The following is a 21,367-nucleotide window of genomic DNA, read 5'->3' as shown; positions in this document are numbered from 1 at the left end:
ATATTAAAACTAATCTTTCCTTATGTACTGCTTAAATATACCTGTTTTAGGAATATCAGTTCAGTACTTTTATACAATCTTGAATGTGTTCCACATTGGTGACATGTATTTTTGCAACAACTTTTTTGTTTCAATTTTAAATTAGAGCATGTCTAAAGTAATACATGCATTAGTGCTGTGGTGTGTGGCAAAGTTAATGTATGTAATTCAAATTGGAAAAAAGTTTCCAGACTTTGTCCAACATTAACCCTGTGGCAAGGGATTAAATTACTATGTAATACAAATTATTTCATATCATGATGTGTTTTAAGCTACTCTATGAAGTATGTGATACATTATTGTTTATGGATTGGTAGCTGGCCTGGTATCTTGCATAGAATGAGGTATGATAGATGGTAGCAGTTCATGATAATTAAAACAGGCGACATTTCACAACATGCTGCACTTACGTGCGTTGTCCTCCTGTTGCTGTAACTATTAGCATGAATTCCTTGACGGTATCCACTGACAAATGGGTGAACATGTAGGTGGTAAGCTCATGGGTGTGAAAATCCTATTCTGACGCTCTTTACTTGGATTACAAAACATGATTTATTTTTTTTAATCTATTGGATGTGATTAGATATATGCAGGAAGATGTAGAACTGGATGTACTTCGAAGTTATTCTGCAATGACTTAAGTTTTGTCTGAAGCTTTCTATATTAGAATAGACTCTTCCTTAAAATTGGAAAATTAAGTGTACTTAGCAGAACTTTCAAGGCAATATAACTGTCCTACACTACGTACTGAGTTATGCACATTCACTTCTTTGTATGGAATGCCTCTGATTTCTTGTTGCTTTATATGGAAATAAAGGGTCTCTTTAGTGCCCTAGTGTTGTGTGTCATCACTTCTGAGATGATAAATTCTGAATGGTGTTCAGCCCCTTAGAGGTGCTGCCTATAGCTTAAAGTATTCAATGTTGCCCTTAGCCATTTCTGAACCAGGGAACTTACACCAAGACCATATGGAGCACCTGTTTTTGTATTGTTTACTGTACAGGATGAATTATCCTTTTCACGATCAAACTGTGTATCTCAGAATAATTTTTGATCCAGCCCAACCTTTTTCCTCAGAGGTATGCTCACTGTATTTCAGGAATTGCTGTATTGAAAACAGGTCCGGGTTGGAGGCATGAGAGGTGTTGCCTTTATACCTGGAGACTCATCATCTGCTAAAGGATGGTCTAAATCTGAATTTCCATGTAACTTGAGGAGGGCAAACTCTTAATGTATTTGTTCTTTTCTTATTTTTTTTGTCTGAAATGTGTAGTAATTGAGGGATTTTTACTTGAAAGACAGTGTATCCTCCAAGCCTTTGTATATGGCCTCTAGAGCAGATGCTGTGTTCTTTAGGGCCTTCTGACTTGGACTTTTTTGTCCATATTTTCCTTTCAGAGAGAGATTTTTTTTCAAAAAACGAGTTTAAAAAAAAAAGCAAGTTACCTATCTACTGCCATCCAAGCAGTGCAAAATATGAACTAATTAAGGTTGTTGACATTATTTTTTTAATAATGATGTGGTACTTGACCCATTTAGAAGAACAATTATAAAAATCTGAATCAAGTGTTCTTGGAAAATGTGTATGGTAGATTTTTGTCCAGCACTGCATGTAACTGTGTTGCTTTCTGTTGTCTGGTTTCAGTTTCTTTTAAAATAAAGATTTTTTTTGTGTGTGTGTGTCTGGGGAAATTGCCTTCCGATTTACGAAGATGATGTAATGTGTAAGTTAACTCTTGAAATGTTTTGCCTGTGAGAACACATTTGGATTGGGCATAATCCTGCAAGAAACTGTAAGATCAAAAAAGGCAGCTTCTGCCTCTATTAGAGAAGTCTGCTGTTCTCTAGAGGCATTAATCTGAATTAACTTCAAAGCAGATTAGAAAAGGTCTTGCACCATGAATCCTATTATTTCTTGAAGGAAGGCTTAGTCATCATTTGCCTGAATAGATTTGATATTTATTTATTTATTTTTTGCTTTTGGGAAGATATTATGCAAATAATTATTTATTCCAATTAATAAAATGGGGAAGAATTTTGGGGGGAGGGGGGGATTATTAAACAAATTAGGTAAGGAAATGCAGAGTACTACAAAGATACTTTTTTAAGCCTCCAAAGCCATTAAGAATAAAATAACCTCCTGGAAGATATGAATATATTAGGAACTAGAAGCTCCAGAGCAATATTAGTAAGATTTGATGGGAATAGAAGTCTCCATCCTTCAGAACACAGGAAATAGGAATTTAAAGTTTTTCCAGGGAATGTTTAATCTCTTCCTTTCTCTCACTACAAAGCTTCTTGCACTTTTGACTGATAAAGTAGTAACAGCAGAAGAAAGATCCTGAATGGACCTCTCTTCTAGTTTATTTTGCAAATGTCACAGCAAGAGCTCAGTCATTTGTCCAAGCAAGCTAGCAATGTGGAACGTCTCTGACACAGGTGCTGGTTTTGTAGATGCATATCAATACAACATGGGGAAGGGGGATTGGAGTGTTTTTTTTTTTTTTTTTTTAATGTACTGAAGCTATTTTGTGTAATTTAAGAAGATCAAATACTGGTAAATGTACCTGTGGCCTATATTGTAAATTGTGTGTGTGTAATGTCTTACTGCTGGCAGGAATAAATAATAAGCTGCTTCATTTCAGTATATTCTCTGTGATTAAACTAAAAACAACACGTGGATGACCAAAGCAGAAGGCCAGCACTCCACAAGTGTAAGACATATTCGTGAGTGGACTCTACAAAACTGATGAATGTGTTGGGGATCACCACAGCTGCGTTCTGGAGCGGTAGGGGATTTGGAATTGCTGTTACATTATAATCGTTCTATCCAATGTTTCAATACTATAATTTTAAAACAGTGAGTGAAGTTTTTTGTTTTTTTTTTGAAGGTTACATGTGCCAAAAAATTCCTGAAGTATTTTGACTTCCGATTAAATCTTTTTCCTCAGATACTTTTGAATACTCTGGGAATGCGGAATTTGATTCCGATTCCTGTTGATGATACCAGGTCTGAAGCCAGACCCAGATGATACTGGTCTGGGTGAAGGGAGCTGGAGACTGTCCATATTGGTCAGATCATATCGATCATATTGGTTATTGTGGCTTTCTTCCTCGGAAAGAGTCTTTAAACCTTTGATACCTATCCGTATGTTGTACTGATGAAGAACTACAGTTAGATCTTAATCCTAACTGCTACTATTTGCTCGCTCCTTTGGAATACGGCTAATAAAATATGAGAACTGAATCTTCGCTGTGACACGTCAGCAACCTTACCAGGCGCGCCTGCTTTTAAACTTGGTGCCTCACGGCCCCGCGGGCAGGGGGCATGGAGGGGGTGACGGGAGCCCTGCTGGCCCCGGGGACCACAACTCCCAGCGTGCGCCGCGCCCCGCTCCCCCCGGCGTGCCATTGGCTGAGGCTGCGGGGCGCCTGCCTGCGGCCCCCGCGGGCGGTGAGGGGGAGGCGGAAGCGCTCCCTCAGAGCCCCGGCAGCGCTCCGCCCCCTCCCCCTCCTGCTCCTTCCTAGCAACGGGCGCTGCGGGCGCCATGCCGGTGTGGCTGCGGGAGCACAGCTGGCGGCAGAGCGGCTCCGCCGTCTTCCTCTCGCTGCCCGTGCCCGGCGTGCGGGTCACCGCCGCCAACATCTTCTGCACCGAGCGCTACCTCAAGGTGGGGCTTCCCTAGACGCAGCTGTGCATGCCATCCACATAATCACGAAGTGGAGGTCTACTGGAAAACAAACTGTTTCCATCTCTTATTTGCTCTAATAGGAGCTAAAATCTTGGTATGGCACACTCGGCAAATCAGCCTTGTCGGTAGCATGTGTTTCCTGAGGTTTGCTGTATGCTTGCACTGAGTATTTTGGCTGTATGGTAATTCATTACAAATTTAAGTATTAGTACATGCTCATTAATTATGTTTCTATAGGTAAGCGTTCCTCCCTTCTTATTTGAAGCCATCTTATACGCTCCTATTGATGACACAAACAGCACAGCGAAGATTGGAAATGGAATTGTTTTCTTCACTTTGTATAAAAAGGAAGTGGGCATGTGGGAATCCCTAACTCTAGAGAATGGTAAGCTTATGAAAAATAAGGTGCCAGAATACTAGCTTTACTGCTCTTCCAGCTATATTATTTAGTCTAGAAAAATATTACCTTTACCTTCATGGCTTTTTGTGTGTATCAGTAATTTTCAGAAAGCCTATGAACTCTGATCTGGCACTGAAAACTACGGTGTCAGTTGGGGATGTAATTATTCTGAATTACCTCTAGCTCCTTCGTAAGAAATTGCAGGTACTCTTTGTGGTTTTACTAGTTTCACACTGACCTTCAAAACCAACTGTTGGAGTTGAAGTGCTGAAGTACTGAAAAGAGAGAAACTACTAGAAAAGGCAGTTTTGGAGAGAAAAAAAAAAGTGCTCTTACTTTACAGTTCAAGCTAAATTAAATTGTGTTGCTCATTGTCTGTGCTCTTCTACTTTATTTTTTTTTTTTTAAGAAGGAACATGAGAACGTTATAGTGAGCACAAAACAAAGTTTCAAATAAAACTTATATTGAGTGTTTAAACGAATCTTAGATTTTCTTTTTAAGAGATGGACTTGATAAAGTGTGCTTTGTGGATTTTGAGAAGTTACATTTTCTTAGATAAAGTGGAAAGAGGATTTCTGTTTTTATGAATGTGGTATGTAACAGTAAAACTTTGGGCCTATATTTCTGAAATATTTTTGTTTGTTTTAAGCTAGTAAGGAGAAACTGCAATATCTGAGAGAGAATGCTGTTCTAAAAGCCCATGAAAAGGCAAAAGAGGAGACAGAAGCAAAAAAAGTTACAAAACGAGAACATAAAAAATATGCTTTGGAGGCCACAATGAAGGTAAATTTGGAAAAATCTCTATCATACATGTAAACATAATTAATTGCCAATGAATCGGGCAGCTGCTTTAAGCGTACCTTAAAAATGTAAGAAGTACTAATTTTTATTACAGCAGTAGAGAATCTTACTTTTAATTTGCACTTAAAACGTATCTACTACCACATATAAAAATGATATAGAAAAAATATAAGAAGTTGTCATTTTACATTAATATTAATCATGAAAAATATTGGTGAGGAATTCAGATTTTCATCAGTTGAAAGGAGACAATAATAATGTAGCAAAATATTAATCTTCTGTAGCCTCTGCAACAGCACAAGTGTTTGGTCATTTGTTGCTTACAAAAACGTGGATATATAAAAACTTATTTATTCATTGTTGTTCTATATCAGGTGTTCACTGCTGTTATTTTTTGTATGTGGTATTTTTGTTGTTCTGCATTTTGTGTGTATTCTAAGACACTTTTTTTCCTTAAATGTATATAAAAACTCTGGTAACTTCATTTGTGTTTAAATGAACTTTTAAAGGTATGCAATGAACTTCTAAGATTGCATATGCAATTTCGACAAAAAATAATTTGCAATTAATAACTTTCTCAGCTGAAAGGCTATATCTATTCCCTGTATGTAATAATTCCAAAGAGAAGTAGACAGAAGAAATAATGCATTAAAATGAAGGTATATGTTCACATTTCTGTATATTCCACAGTTGAAATATAGCTAGGATATTGAAGTAAAAGTTTGGTTAATGAACAGTGAAGCGTCATCTTCTAGAATTGCTGGTAATTAGGGCCTCATCAGAAGGCACTTCCTACCTCTCTTACTAAAGTAATCATTAGCATTATTGAAGCAGAGGCAGGAAGAGCTTTATCATCAAGTATAATAAAACAGTCCAAGTAGATTTAAAAAATAAAATAAAACGATTTTTTCATAATAAAGAAGGTATGTCAACAGCATACTTCTCTGTGGTGAACCAAACTGAACTCTGGAGATAACAGGAAAACCTACCAAAGGTTTATTCGTGGATTGTATTCTTCAAAATATAAATAAAACTTTATTTTTGACTGTTTTGGGACCATACACCTACATAGTGGTAGTAAAATAGTTAAAGCTTGTGACTTGTTTTAAAAGCTAATTAGAAATCTTTCCTAACTATTTTTAAGTGTCTTTCATAACTCTGCTTTTGAGATCATACTAATGGTGAAGATGCGCTTAGGAAATGAAACTGGGAAAATAACGGTATCTTTTACTCAGTTCTCTTATTATTGGATGCTACATATCTCAGTTTTATATTTCAAACAGCTAGAAGAAGCAGAAAGAAAAAGAATTGAAGAGCTGAAAGAACAGGAGAAGCAGAAAGTCACTAAGGAGTTGGAGTTATGGAAAGATCAGCTGAAAGATGTTGAGAATCAAAAGAAGGTACAAAAAGAAGGGCAACTACATAAAGAAGTAGAGCAACTAAAGGAGAAGAAAAAGGAAAAAATTAACAAAACTAGCATTCCTAGTGAAGAAACTTTGAAGACCAGACTCAAACCTACAAAAGGTTGTATTATTGGGATGTGTTTTATCATTCTTCAGTGTGTGGATGTAACGTTATTCCTGGATGTTTTTAGTTCATCATTTATCTTTGTGTCCACTGTACTGAGTTAATTCTTTTATTTTGCAGTTATTTTTGTGTCTTTATTTTCTTGTGATTTGTTGAGCAATACCATGTGATTTTTTAGCTCTCATTTAAGTCCTTGGAAATAAGCGGGCAAGTTTTGCAGTAGGCTTTAGGAAAGTAGAACAGGAAGTCTTTCTAATAGTGTGTTGCGAAGTTTCTGAGAGTGGAGTTCATGTTACGACTAAGGTATCCAACTACTAGTTTTCATAGAAGTAGGCAGTCTGCTTTCAGTCTGTCCCATGCCTTAGCCCTACAGAGAGACAATAGTGAAGTAGATCAAGAGAAAATTGTTCATTCTTGTTTTGTTTGTATTGCACTTCACTTGCCCCAACAGAGAGTCATGTAAGTGACAGAGATGGTGGTGTAAGCAGAATGTACATTCATTCATGACAGTGTAGTCAGTAACAGATTGCATGATATACAGCAAGAATAAACATTGTTTGAAACTTTTCTTCAAAAGAACAAGTCCAGACTTTTGCTATGCTATTATTAGAGATTTATTGCTAACATGCAGAATTAATAAATTAGGAATTTGGTAGAAAAACAGGAAAAAATCACTTTTGCTTCATTTTTCATTTCCAGTACCCCAATTCTCTTTGTAGGTCGTGGTTCCTGTAGTATGTTTTCAGAAAACTTAAAGGAAGAGCAACTACCAGCTCCTCGATCTTCTGGTACAATTAAAATCAACTTCACGTCACGAGTTTTTCCTACAGCCCTACGAGAATCTTGTGTAGCAGAAGAGGAGGAGGTAGAGATTGTTCTCTTTTTAGTATGGTGCTTCTGTTATCTTCCAAGACGGTTAATTATTACTGTTTATTCTGGAAGTTGTCAAAAATGTTACCTGTACAGTATTCTCAATGGCCAAAGAATACTGTCTTATTTAAATCTTAATTTAAATAAAATATATATTAAAGATATATATTTTCGCCAAACATGTGATTGTGGTAAATAAAGTTTCATTTCTTTTTTGTTTTTAAATTTGCAATATTAATTGAATTCCATGTAGTACAAGATTTGAAATTTCTTTATACTTAACGTATGTTAAGTTCTGTCTTCTTAAAAAGAAACTCACAGAAGCTTACAGAGTGTCTAAAAGAGCTTTATTGAATATGTATTAGTAATGTAGTAACCTTACTTATCACATAGCAATATTTGGGGAAAATAGGAAAAACTTTCCGTCTTACATTATTAACTATTTCTCTCTGTCCAAAATACATGACAAATAGTACTCTTTTGATAGGACTGAGTGAATAAACAAAAGCAAAACTTAAATTTTACTTCAAAAATAATACTTGTTCATTATATATTAAAAGTGGCTACATAAACAAGCAGAAGCTCGACGAATAATAAGTGCTGATTTGTCTGAGCTGAAAGACTTAAAAGAAGAGGAGAAGAATCCAGACTGGTTAAAGGACAAAGGAAAGTAAGTTAGGTTCCATTTGAAGGTCTATTTAAAATGAAATAAGCAATCACAATCACATACGTCACTTCAAAAAGCAGTCATGTGAATGCATAGAAGAGTTCATTCACCTTTTATTGATCTTCATTGCTTTTAGGCAGTGTCTTTTTTGCAAAGTTGTGTGTTGATATGCTATATTCTGAGCATTAAGTTTGACTGAACTTCACCTATGTTCTCAGAAGTTACGACTGACCAAGCTGCTAAAATTTCTATTAAAAAAAAAAATTGTGGTTAACAATAAGTAGGTATTTATTTCATGATGCATCACCTTAATTAAATTACATTTCACTTGTTTTATACTTAGCAAAATGTTTGCAACAGGAAACTATCTTGCAGCTGTGAATGCATATAACCTTGCAGTCCGGCTAAACAATAAGCTTCCACTACTGTATCTGAATCGTGCTGCTTGCCATCTTAAACTGAGGAATTTACACAAAGCCATTGAAGATTCCTCTAAGGTATAAATATATAAGTTCTCAGACTGTTTTCTTACACATGATTGTGATTATTACTGTGATGCTTCTGTTTCAAGCAGATCTGTAAATAACTATTAGTGCAATTCAAAATTTTTAAATTCAGAATTGATATGATGATGCTGATTGATCAGCACACATTTTTTTATTGGTAAAATGTTAAAGGAATACCTGCACTTGGGGAAAAAAAAAAAAAGACAATTTTGAGCAGGAAAGGTGCAGAATATACACAAATACCCATTGTATTATGTTGTGTTGTTCTTCGCTTGGTGGGAAGAAAGAAAGGGTGATGATAGTGAGGACGGAGACACTTTAAAAACAATACAGATATTTTTAAAGGAGGGCTGGATCACCTCTATTAGCAACTCTCCCTCTTTTTTTTTTTTTTTTTTTTTTCCTCTCTTGTGCAATGAGAGGGGAGTGACCTCAAATGATAGCTGACAAAATTTGGAGAAAGTTATTCCAGAGCTACTATCTTTTGAACTAATAAGTCTTGAGACTTGAAGCCACCCCCTCCCCTTTTTTCAGAGTAACTGGTGTTGCAACATGTGATTTGTTTGTTTGTTTGTTTGTAGCATAATAGGCGATATCATTTATGAAAATAAAATACGTTGTTTGAATAAACACTTAGCATAGTATGTATGAGTTTTTAGCCATGGCAATGACACTGTATTTACCAAACTGTGAGACAGCAGATAGGAATCTTAGCAATGAGATTGACAAGCCATATAATTACATTTGAATAGTTACTTAGTAAGTGAAAAGAGTATGTGTGTAAATGGAAACAAACAAACCAGAATTATGGAAAATTATGGAAAATCTACCTCTAAATATTTTTGCTATTTTCATTTGTAAAGGCACTAGAATTGCTGACACCACCTGTTCCTGATAATGAGAATGCTCGAGTAAAAGCATATGTGAGACGTGGTACAGCTTTTTGTCAGCTGGAATTATATGCTGAAGGTAAGACTTTGATTTTATGAACACACAAACATGGATTAATACTGACAAGCAAGTAATTCTGTTCAGCAAAATGAGACCGCACGTCTTTATTTTTTATTTTTATTTTTTTTTAGGAAAGACATATTAAAGGAAGCCTGTGCAATCTTTCTTTTTGTTAGGAACCTTTATACCTTAATTTTATTTTTTAAAATCTACTGGCTAATTGCAATTCTACTCTTTTTTTTCACACGTTTTAGGAAAATTGGTTTTACTCCTCATGTAAGCGATACAAATTAGCTTCTCCATTGAGGAAAAGGCTTTAGTGAGTTGTGTATCTTCCCTTTGGTCTGCTGGTAGTCATTCTTTTTGTGCATAATGGCTGACTCGACTGTGGTAACTTGGTGGCCATGGAAGGTATTATTGTAGAGAGAATGAAAGGCATTAAAATGTGGGATGCAAACTCATGTGTAACTAGATTGCACAAGTTCTTTTGCGTGTGAAGCAATGTTTTATTGGTTTTGAGTTTATAGTATTAGCAACTATAGAATATACTGACTTAAAATAACCTGAAATATTTCTGAAACATTTGCTCGTGAACTGTGTAGTGACATATCTGTGTTGACCAGCAAGTCGTTTCATCAGGTATGTGTGATCTTTGTGACAGTACGTGTCCCTCTCAGGTTGGTTTTGTAAGGCAAAGTTACAAGTGAAAGATTATAATAAAAACTAAAGAATATTCAAAATGTCAATGTAGAGCTTTTCCCAGTTCTTATCTTTTTCTGCCCAGGAATCTCTTTGTTGTTTCCTTTCAATTTTATTTGCACTTGGAAACCTTATTAAAAAAAAAGATAACTGAGGATTTATGTAATTTATTTAATTCATTCCTCTGCTTATTTTTTTTTTTTGAGCTATCTTATTCACAGTTAATGCATTTTTTTTCTTGTTTTCATGCGCATTCGTTCTGTCATTCAGTTTTTCTGTCTTCTGCAGAACACTTTTGAACACTCCCCTCCTCTGTAATTCCTCTATCCGGTATGCTTATTTTTTAATTTAGACTGATTCTGATGTAGATTGGACTAAAGTGCTCATTTGTCTATTTATTAACTGAATGGCATGTTTTCAACAACTGCAAGACTGTCTGCAGGTAGGAGCTCTACACTACAAAAAGTTTTTACACGAAAGAAAGCAGATAGTTGATGTGTGTATATGCACGTGTGAATGAATGAGTGTCTCTCTTTCCATATTTTGGTATCTGAAAATATATACTAGTGATGTTTCCACTAAAATGTTTTTAAAAATAATATAAGCAAGATATAAATTTGATTTACTGACAAAAGTAAATCCTATTGTCGTTCTGATCTATCTTTCTCAACAGCAAAATTCAAGAGCAATACCTCACGCAGGTGACTGGGAACAGTTACTTCCAGTTAGTTGCTAAAGAGGAAAACACTCTTGCGTTAATGACTGACATTCTTATAAATGTGTCCATATTAGGTCTCCAGGATTATGAAGCAGCTCTCAAGATTGATCCTAAAAATAAAACTATAGAAAAAGATGCAGAGAAGATTCGACACGTAATTCAAGGAACGATGCAAAATTCATAAAAAAAAAAAAAAAAAAAAAAATCAAAATTAAACAGGAACTTTTTGAGAGAGGTACCTTTGAGGGCATCAGAAGGAGTCTTAGTTCACGTTCTCTTTCATGTGTTGTTAACTAGACATTTTTTTTCACTTAGAGCACCGACAGAATTTATAGAAGATCAGATACATGAATTAATATTTTTTGCAGGTATGGTACTATAACAAATACAATTAGATATACTGTATATCCTTTTGATACAGAGTTGTCATGTTTTTGCTTTCTGTGTTGTATTGGTTAGGCTGAATAATAAAACATACATTTTGTACTCGATGGCAGGTGTTTCTTCCAGTTGTTTGGCCGAGAGCCTTGAGAGAAGTGTTGAGCTCAGTCGGAAATGTTTGGGGTAGTTGCTGTGCTGTCTTTCCACAGATACCTACTGCATTGCAATGGGAGGAGGTGGATACTCCATTTATGGCAGATGAAAGGAGGGCAGTGCAGGAACTTTAGTGGCTCGGTTGATCGTAATGCTCTACTTGCCAAAATATGGCTACTGTCTTTCATATAATTACTGAGAGGAAGCAGGGGAGGCTAAGGAAGAGAGTCACAGAATCACAGAACTGTAGGGGTTGGAAGGGACCTCAAAAGATCATCGGGTCCAACCCCCCTGCCAAAGCAGGTTCCTCAGAGCAGGCTGCCCAGGTAGGCGTCCAGACAGGCCTTGAATATCTCCGGAGAAGGAGACTCCACAACCTCCTTGGGCAGCCTGTTCCAATGCTCCGTCACCCTCACTGTGAAGTTCTTTCGCATGTCAGTGTGGAACTTCCTGTGCTCTAACTTGCAGCCATTGCCCCTTGTCCTATCCCCACAAACCACTGAGAAGAGGTTGGCTACATCCTTCTATCCCCCACCCCTCAGATGTTTATATACACTGAGGAGATCCCCTCTCAGTCTTCTCCAGGCTGAACAGACCCAGGTCTCTCAGCCTTTCCTCGTGGGGAAGATGCTCCAGGCCCCGTATCATCTTTGTGGCCCTCCGCTGGACTCTTTCCAGGAGATCCCTGTCTTTCTTGTACTGGAGAGCCCAGAACTGGACACAGTACTCCAGGTGAGGCCTGACCAGGGCAGAGTAGAGGGGGAGGATCACCTCCCTTGACCTGCTGGCCATGTTCCTTTTAATGCATGCCAGGATCCCATTGGCCCTCTTGGCCACAAGGGCACAGTGCTGGCTCATGGTCAACCTGTCGTCCACCAGGTCCTTCTCCTCAGAGCTCATCTCCAGCAGGTCATCCTCCAGCCTGTACTGATACATGTGGTTGTTCCTTCCCAGGTGCAGGACTCTACGCTTGCTCTTATTAAATCTCATTTGGTTTTTTCCTGCCCATCTCTCCAGCTGGTCCAGGTCTCGCTGAATGGCAGCACAGCCTTCTGGCGTGTCAGCCACTCCTCCCACCTTTGTGTCATTGGTGTACTTGCTGAGGGCAGACACTGTTCCCTCATCAAGGTCATAGATGAAGATGTTGAACAAGACCGGACCCAGCACCGACCCCTGGGGAACACCGCTAGTCACAGGTCTCCAGACAGACTCTGCTCCTCCGATCACCACCCTCTAAGCTTGGCCAGTCAGCCAGTTCTCAACCCACCTTGCTGTCGACTCCTCTATCCCACGCTTTCTCAGCTTTGCTAGTAGGATGTCATGGGAGACAGTATCAAAAGCCTTGCTAAAGTCAAGGTAGATGCCATCCACAGCTCTCCCCCCATCTACCCAGCTGGTGATGCCATCATAGAAGGCAACGAGGTTGGTTGAGCATGATTTCCCCTTGGTGAATCCATGCTGACTACTCCTCATAATCTTCTTCTCTTCCAATTGCTTGGAGACGGCATCCAGAACAAGCTTTCCAACACCTTTCCAGGGACAGAGGTGAGACTGACTGGCCTGTAGTTTCACAGATCCTCCTTCTTGCCATTGTTGAAGACTGGAGTGACACTGGCTATCCTCCAGTCTTCAGGCACCTCACCCGTCCTCCAGGACCTTTCAAAGATGATAGAGAGCGGTTCGGTGATCACATCTGCCAGCTCCCTTACCACACGCAGATGCATCCCATTGGGACCCATGGATTTGTGTGCATTGAGCCCACTCAGACGCTCCTGAACCACTCCCACTTCCACCAGGGGGGAGCCCTCCATTTCCCAGACCTATTTAGTCCTATTGCCAGGGGCGAGGAGTCCCGGGGGAGTGTCCTTGAAGAAAAGACTGAAGCAAAGAAAGCATTCAGTATCTCTGCCTTCTCAGTGTCTCCTGTGACCAGGACACCGCCCTCGTTCGGTAGGGGACCCACATTATCCCTAGTCTTCCTCTTGCTGTTTACATACTTGAAAAAACCCTTCTTTATTATCCTTTATATCTTTCGCAAGCCTCATCTCTAGGTGGGCTTTAGCCTTCCTCGTCGCATCCCTGCAGGCCCTGACAACACATCTATACTCCTCCCAAGAGGACAGGCCCTTTTTCCACATTTCATAGACCTTCCTCTTCCTTTTGATCTTATTGATGAGCTCCTTACTCATCCATGCGGGTTTCCTGCCCCCCTTCCCCGATTTCCTATTCCTCGGGATGCACCGACCCTGGGCGTGGAAGAAGTGCTGCTTAAATGTAGCCCAGCTCTCACAACCACCCTTGCCTTCTAGCCTATCCCATGAGATACTCCCAAGCAGGTCCCTGAAGAGGTTGAAGTTGCCTCTTTGGAAGTCCAGGGTAGCAATCCTGCTTTTAGCCTTACTTCCTTTGCCTAGTTCCATGTGGAACTCCACCATCTCATGGTCGCTGCATCCCAAGCTGCCCCCGACCTTCACATCCCTAACAAGGCCATCCCTGTTGGTAAGAACAAGGTCCAGGAGCACCCCACGCCTCGTCGGCTCCTCCACCACCTGTGTCAGCAAATTGTCCTCAACGCATTGTAGGAACCGTTTGGACTGCTCGTGCCTGGCCGAGTTGCTTACCCAGCAGATGTCTGGGTAATTGAAGTCCCCCATGAGGACCAGCACTCGTGATCGTGAGGCTACTAGCAGCTGCTGGTAGAAGGCCTTGTCAACTTCCTCCTCCTGATCTGGAGACCTGTAGTAGACCCCCACCACCGTGTCCCCCATACCAGCCCACCCCTTAATTCTTACCCACAAGCTCTCCACTTGTCCTTCACCCTCCCCCAGCTGGAGCTGGGTACACTCTAATTGCTCCCTCACATGAAGGGCAACCCCACGCCCTCGCTTCCCCAGCCTGTCTTTCCTAAAGAGGACAGAGCCCTCAATGACAGCATTCCAGTCATGCGAGCTGTCCCACCACGTCTCAGTGATCGCAATGAGATCGTGGCCCCGTGACCGAACACAGATATTGAGCTCATCCTGTTTATTTCTCATGCTCTGTGCATCTGTGTACAGGCACTTTAGGGAAGTAGCAGGAGCAGTTACCCCTGGGGGATGCAAGAAGAAGATATTGGATGGGGAATCGGGAACGCTACCTTCTCTGAGGAGCCCTCAGACAATCCTATGGGAGAGCTCAGAAGTTTTTCCCTGTCTTCAACAGTGACAGCAGTGACAACTTCCCCCAGCCCATCTCTGTCACCTTTAGCTCCCCTCCCTTCCCCCATTGAACCTAGTTTAAAGCCCTGGTAATCAGCCCAGAGAGCTTGCTCCCCAACACACTTGTGCCCCACTTGCTCAGTTGGTGTCTGTCCGTAGCCCACGTACCCGGCCTCTCAAAGGACGGCCCAAGATCAAAATACCCAAATTCCTGGTCCAGACAGCACCCCCTCAGCCAATCATTTACCTGTCCTGTTCTGCTCCTTCTACCTGCATCCCAGTCACCCAGTGGGAGGACAGAGGAGAACACTACCCGCACCCCCAATCCCCTCAACATCCTCTCCAGAGATGCAAAGTCCTTTTTAATATTCTTCGTTTTTCTAATAGCGGCTTCCTGGGATCCAACCTGAATGACTACAAATTGCAAGTCCCTAATTCTCTGTTATGGTTTTGGAGTCTGTTAGAACAATTTATGTACATCTTCATAAGATATTTGTATTGCAGTGATTTGTTACAATTACTAAAGGCTCTTTCTGAGGTAGACAGGCACATTTTCTACTGCTGTGAAATAGACACAGTGCCCTCTCTAGAGGAAAATTAGTGAAGCAGGTGTCTTTGGTGGTATGAGTAACACCACCTTGTCTCATTTAATTACACTGGGAGCAAATGGATGTTAAACTTGATGATTTCAACACCTGAGCTGGTGATACATATACCGTATCTAAGTCATATTTGTTATGTTGATATTAGTGTCCTGAGGTGCAGGAATGTGGAGACTGACCTTAAGTTTTAAAAGCAGAAAATACTTGTAATTAAAACATAAACCTTCAAGTGAAATGACTCTTGCACTTAACTGTTTTTACACGCTTGAGTAACACATTTATGATCCCAGTTTCAAAAGCTTTATTTTTACAGGTTTAGGTCTGATTCAGAGAAGTGTATCATCAAATGTGCTACATCCTTTTTGATGCATCTTGTTCAACCCAGCAAAACCAAGATATATCAAACATTTCAGTCATTCTGGGAATAACTGTCACTAACAGTCAGATTTCTTTTCTTAAAGCTCGGTGTCTAGGCTAAGTCTGAGAAAATTGAGAGCCATTTTTACAGAGTATGCTGCAAATTGGGGTAGTCATATACCCGACTTCTGTCAATTGCAGTATTCAAATAACCATCTTGAGATGACCCACAGGTGAGTAAGTGTTTTGTAAATGTTTGATCTGCTGGATGGTAAGTACAAGGCAACATCTGTGAAGTAGGCGGTATAGCACCATATTCACTTGAAGTTGTTTTAAACAGTAAAACCTGAGGCTTTCTAGAAGAGCTACTGGTCATCAGCGTTCTGGGGTCCAGCATGCAGGAAAACACAGGATTGCCAGGATTTGCGCAGCCAGGCAGACGAGAAGATTGCTTTTTCCCAGTGTTGGGACCCAAGGGCAGCTTCTCAGCAGAAGTTGTCATCTTTCCCTGCTGAAGAAATAGATTCAACTCAGCCTTTCAAGTAACAGGGCGCAGCATTTCAGATTTGTTACATGTTTGTGGGCAGAGCAGATGTTGCTCAAGGCATGCCCTGAAGCACACGCACAGCCCAGGGCGAGGAGCGTCAGGCTGCTGGAGCGTGACCTTATTTAGCGATAACGGGGCTGCCGCAGAGCGTGCAGTAACACCGCCTGCATTTGCATCACTTTCTGTGCCGGTGCTAATCTTGAGCAACAGCAGCTATTTTTATTACCCTTGCTAATCAGCTGCCGCGCAGACCCGGCTCTGTTTGGCTTTGGGGTTTCCCGTTGATACCGTACGGAAGGGTGGGGGCTGCAGCAGCGCCCACCCCCCCTCCCCACGCCGCCTTCCCTGGGGGCACGGCCCCACGCCCGCCCCTTCTTTTCCCTCTGCTCGTTGCCAGCCCGCTCCCCGCGCCCCTCGGGGCCCGGCCCCGGCCCCGGCCCTCCCCGCACCGCCCGCCGGGGGCTCCGCGGCCTGGAGCCCGAGCTCGGCGGCGCCGCCGCGTTGCCATAGCAACGGCAGCCCGGGGGGCGCCGGCTGGGGGCGGGGCCGGCGGCCGGCCGCGGGGCGCTTCGGGTGCTGTAGTTCGCGGGGCGGCCGGGCGGCGGGGCCTCGGCGGGGCGCGGACTACGCTCCCCGGCGTGCCCCGGGGCGCCGCCGCCGCGCGCAGGCGCCGGCCCGGGCGGGTCGTTGTTGTTTTGTGGCGGCGTCACCGGCGGTGCGGCCGGCCCGGGCGGGCCGCGCTCAGGTAGGCGGCGGGGCCGCAGCGAGCTCTGAGGGCCCTCGGCTGCCCCCGGGCCGTCCCTCGGCGGGGCTGGGGCTGGGGCTGGGGCTGGGGCTGGGGCTGGGGCTGGGGCTGGGGCTGGGGCTGGCCCCGCAGGTGCGGGGGTGAACAGGACGCGGTGCCGGGGGGGGGGATGTTGTTTTGTCAGCCGGTAGCTGTGCGGGCGCTGTGTGTGTGTGTGTGCTGCACGGAGCTGCTGCCTCGTTTATTTTTAATACCTGATTCCAGGAGGGTAGAGCTAAGAGTGCTCAGCGTCTGTGGGCTTGGAGGAGAAACGCCTCCTGGCTGTTAGTGGCTCGTTGTCGTTTGGTGACAGATCGCAGGCTGGGGAGCAGGACCAGCCGTGGGGCGCAGGGCAGCTGCCAGGCCCTTCAGCGCACAAACAGCGTTTGAGCTCGGGTTTAGTTGTGACTACAAGGTTTTATTCATCTCTTACAGAACTAAGCTGTTCAGGTGCTGATTAAATTTTAGCAGCAGTGCGCCTAATTATTCTTCTGTTCAAGCTTTTTAGCCTGTTTTGATCTTTTGGATGTAAATAATTATAAGCAATAAAATGCTTTGCTTTATGCTTGTAGGAATATAGCGACCCTAGAGCTGCCTTTCAGTCTTGCATCGTGTTGTCTGTCACCATTCTGATAAATACTGTAGCCATACCGATCAACTCCGTGATTTTGAAGTTGTTACCTTTTTTATTCCATTCTTTTCTTGCTTTTAAAACTTCTTGGAGACCGATCACCTGTATGCAGTTAACCGTGCAACATTAGTACAGCATTTTGGTTAAGCACAGTAAGTAACTCAAGGGCATTTACTGAAGGCAGCAAGCAGTACAAAGTAATGATTATTTGGCTGCTTGTCCCCGTGTTTGTTTTGAATATTTTTGGATTATACAGAGAGCACGTGGCTGTGTCTTGAAGCTGTGGTTTAGGGGGGGAAGACAGGTGCTGAATGGCTACATGGGAACCTGAGGCTGCAGCTGTGTGTTCAGAGGAACTGGTTTTATGCAGTGCTCCGTTACCTGCCGGTCTGATCTGGATGGAGAGGGAGCTCATGATGGCATTTGGGTGGACTTCGCCAGGGCCCGGGGTGAAGTGCTGAGTTGGCTAGAGGAAGACAGACATGCCTGTGTCCAGCACTGACTCTGCTCTTCCAAGTGTGCCCTTTTCAGATTATAAACGCAGTTGTGTCAACAGATACATACATTTTTTTTTGTCTATGAAAGGAGCTGGTATGGTTTTAATAAATAAGTAAGTAAAGCCTGACATCGCCTAGCTGACACTCTAAGAGAAGTGCAGATGAGGGAAGGGAAAGGGACAATGACAACTGTATTCAAATTAGGGCTTCAGAATGGAAATTCAGTTTCTCTGGAAGTCTGATAACTCCGTTGGTTGTTAACTGATATGTTTGCTTTGTGGTCTTACCAGAAGTTTTTATGTGTGAGAAATAAGGCAGATGGATCAAGTTGTCAGAATTCTCTGGAATACAGAAGCCTTATTGAACCGGGATCTGCTTTGTGATTTCATTACTCTGGATGCATTATGTAACACAGAAGCAATAAGCTGCCTGTACTGTTTTTAAGAAGTTTTTTTTTTCCCCCAATGATATAACTATAATCAATTTTATTTAACAGTTTAACTTTGAAAAAGTATTTTAAAGAACAAGAAGTGCATTACATTTCTTTTTGAAATCTTTTAAAGAACTTTGAAAAGTAATCTAAGCGTGTAACAATAATGGGTACTCTGTATTCCTCATCCAGGAGAATAAACAGGCAGAGAGCTGCTGCCAGAAAGTTGTCCTGAAAATAATTAGTAAAGTCATCCAGTAGTGTTGTAGAAAGTAAAATGTTTAGGAGTACTTGAAAAGAGATAACAGAAGCATTATTTTGCCCAGAAGTTGAAGAAAACTAGTTTCAAAAGATCCTAAATTAGTACCTCATCCAAGAAAAGCTGTTTTTCTTGAGTAAATTATAGATCCTACGCCTGTAACAATTCAAAAATGACTTCACCTACTGAAACGTGTCTTTAAGCAATGATGCTTCAAGCAAATTTTAAACTTAATAATTGATTTACTGGCTAGTTTACCATGTGTTTTAGCTAGTCTAAGAGCTTTTTGGCTGGCTGAAATAGGTACGTAGCAAGAGAAGTTGCATTTGCTTCAAGCATAAATGATGATAGGGATATGTGCAAAATAATATATTTTTGGTCTACATCATATTTTTTCTTCTTTTTCCTCAATTTCAAAATAACGTGTGACTTAATGTGTAATGTTGTGTGATGACATGATTTTGGTTCTTCTTTTTTTTCTTACTTGTCAAGCGAGCACTGAAATTACATACCTTGCATGTTAAAAGAATCTACGTTTCTTTGCAGTGTGCTTTGAAAATGTCTGAAAATTCCAGTGACAGTGATTCGTCCTGTGGCTGGACTGTCATCAATCATGAGGTACCCGATCTCAAATTAATTGAGTTCTGTCAATATAAGGCTGCCCATGGAGTAAAAAATTGTTGCTGTTTTTTTGTAGACCTTACTTATCAACAGAGGATATAGGAAAAAGTTTTATAAATAATAAAGTAGAAAACTGCTGTATCAAAATGTGTATGCTTTATTTTAGCTGTTATACTTTTTAATTGTTATTTAAAAGCATAATTATTGAAGTCTTACTTTGAACTAGAACTTTAGTGAGCTTTTCCTCTGTTCCATCTTGATTGAAAGCCTGGACTTTGTGTAAATTGTCTGTTGTTGTCAATGTGTCTATTAACTGTCCATCTGTGTGTCCTCCCCCCAGATCATGGGCAGGTGAAGTATGTAATGCAGAAGGCAGTGATCCAGTGACTTCTCCAAGTCTTTTCTGCCACTAAGCTCTCTCATCCTGGCTTCGGCAGCTGCTGTTTAGGAACAGCTCTCTGTCCCTAGATTCCATCTTGTGGAAAAAATGGTCACAAGCATGTGCTCAGTGACTAGAGTGTTAGTAGGAGGAGTTTTCAAGGCTTGCAAGCATGCTATAGCCACTGTCCTATTCCTAGTTGCATATAACCAATTACTTTTCTTCCTGATGGAGCTTCTCCATCTTTGAGTTGAGCCTCTGAAAAGGTATGTCAGGAGTTTGGGGAGTGGCATAAAGACACGCTGGGTGTGCTGTCACACATCTGCTGTATTGCCTCACTCTGCTTGCAGAATGCTTAGCTAGTTTGGAGAAAGATGCATTTAGGCCTTTTGGGCCTTAATTGCAGGCTTTTAAGTACTTTCTTGAGAGTGGTATGCAGGTTTGTGTTGAGAAGGAAGGGTGTGGAAAATTGAGAGGATCTGGGGTCCCCAGGAGTCAACAGTGTCCAGAGGACTGGTTGGAAATTCCCTGGAAAGGGCCGTGTTACAGAGGTGCGTAATTACGTATTCCATACCCCAGATGCTGAAGCTTTTCTGGACTTTCTTGCTTCAAGTGGAATGTGAGGGAAGCTACAATGAGTAAGGGAATACCAGCTCTTAATTAGCTTTGTTGGGAGGTGCAGGTGACGGGAGGGCAGGGCAGCTCTCCTTCCATCTGTGCTGTTGGCCCTGTTGTTGAGGCAGGAGGTAGCAAGGCATAAAATATGCAGAAATAACCTGGATGTTGGCCCTGTGTGGAGGAGGAATTTGTGTGACAGCGCAGGATTGAGCTAGTTTCAGCAACTGAGAGGATGTTTTCTTCCATTAGGCAAACCCCTCACTGAAGAGGGGCCTTCCATGAGGCCATACACAAAAGCAATCAAATTACTGAGTAAGGAAGTTGTGATGACAGATCGTGAGGCAGCGGATGGAAAGAGCTAACACCGTGTCTGCAAGGCAAAAAGTGGTTCTTGGTGCAAAATACTTGTCTTTTAAAACCTATTCAATTAATGTGTGGAGCTGTATGAGATTTTTGTATGGCTAGTTGTGTTAGGTACTGGAAGGCTGCTATAAGGTCTCTCTGGAGCTTTCTGTCTGGGCTGAACAACCCCAAGTTGCTCAGCCCCTCTTTGTAGGAGACACGCTTCAGCCCTTTGATCGTCTCTGTGGCCCTCCTCTGGACTTGTCCTGTTAGTCCTTATAGTCTGACAGGTCTGTATCCTTCTTGTGCTGGGGCCCCGGAGCTGAACACAGCACTCCAGGTGGGGTCTCACGAGGGCAGGGCAGAGGGGGAAGAGTCACCTCCCTCGCACTGCTTTTGATGCAGTCCAGGACAGGACGGGCTTTCTGGGCTGTAAGTACACGTTGCCAGTTAATGTCGAGCTTCTCATCAACAAACGCCCCCAGGTCCTTCTCCTCAGGGCTGCTTCCAATCCATTATCCATCCAGCCTGTGGTTGTGCTTGGGATTGCCCTGGCCCCTGTGCAGGACCTTGCACTTGGCCCTGTTGAACCTCGTGAGCCTGCCCAGGTCCCTCTGGATGCATCCCTTCCCTCTTGCGTGTTGACTGCACCACACAGCTTGGTGTCATCAGCAAATGTGTCGAGGATGCACCCAATT

General features: G+C 41.8%; 3 protein-coding genes across 7 annotated transcripts in view; 2 read left to right on the top strand and 1 right to left on the bottom strand.

Annotated features, from left to right (window-relative positions):
- The first annotated feature begins 3,584 nt into the window (after positions 1 to 3,584).
- DNAAF4 (dynein axonemal assembly factor 4) lies at positions 3,585 to 11,214 on the top strand. Its single transcript, XM_084293362.1, has 9 exons — positions 3,585 to 3,710; positions 3,969 to 4,116; positions 4,782 to 4,915; positions 6,217 to 6,457; positions 7,180 to 7,325; positions 7,891 to 8,000; positions 8,341 to 8,494; positions 9,367 to 9,472; positions 10,946 to 11,214. Exons 1-9 carry the CDS (start codon positions 3,588 to 3,590, stop codon positions 11,053 to 11,055), a joined length of 1,272 nt encoding a protein of 423 aa, XP_084149488.1. The 5' UTR covers positions 3,585 to 3,587; the 3' UTR covers positions 11,056 to 11,214.
- A 4,457-nt stretch (positions 11,215 to 15,671) lies between these two features.
- Positions 15,672 to 16,597, bottom strand: PIERCE2 (piercer of microtubule wall 2). Of its 2 annotated transcripts, none has more exons than XM_084293425.1 (2): positions 16,558 to 16,597; positions 15,672 to 16,072 (listed from the first exon to the last, which is right to left on the bottom strand). In XM_084293425.1, exon 2 carries the CDS (start codon positions 16,061 to 16,063, stop codon positions 15,707 to 15,709), a length of 357 nt encoding a protein of 118 aa, XP_084149551.1. In that variant the 5' UTR covers positions 16,064 to 16,072; positions 16,558 to 16,597; the 3' UTR covers positions 15,672 to 15,706. The 2 variants fall into 2 exon arrangements, with proteins under 2 accessions (XP_084149551.1, XP_084149550.1); XM_084293424.1 differs by lacking the exon at positions 16,558 to 16,597 and adding an exon at positions 16,335 to 16,455.
- A 49-nt stretch (positions 16,598 to 16,646) lies between these two features.
- The window catches only part of CCPG1 (cell cycle progression 1), a 20,567-nt gene continuing 15,846 nt past the window's right edge, over positions 16,647 to 21,367 (top strand). For 2 of the 4 annotated variants that reach the window (XM_084293422.1, XM_084293421.1), the window contains exons 1-2: positions 16,742 to 16,853; positions 19,256 to 19,327. In XM_084293422.1, the coding sequence (XP_084149548.1) occupies positions 19,268 to 19,327 (60 nt within the window). In that variant the 5' untranslated portion in view covers positions 16,742 to 16,853; positions 19,256 to 19,267. Of the gene's footprint in view, positions 16,854 to 19,255; positions 19,328 to 21,367 lie in introns of all 4 variants that reach the window. The other 2 variants (XM_084293423.1, XM_084293420.1) reach the window with 2 other exon arrangements.

Source organism: Netta rufina (assembly GCF_964035555.1).
Source record: "Netta rufina genome assembly, chromosome: 11".
In the NCBI taxonomy this organism is placed as follows: domain Eukaryota; kingdom Metazoa; phylum Chordata; class Aves; order Anseriformes; family Anatidae; genus Netta; species Netta rufina.
This window is presented reverse-complemented; position numbering and strand designations above follow the sequence as displayed.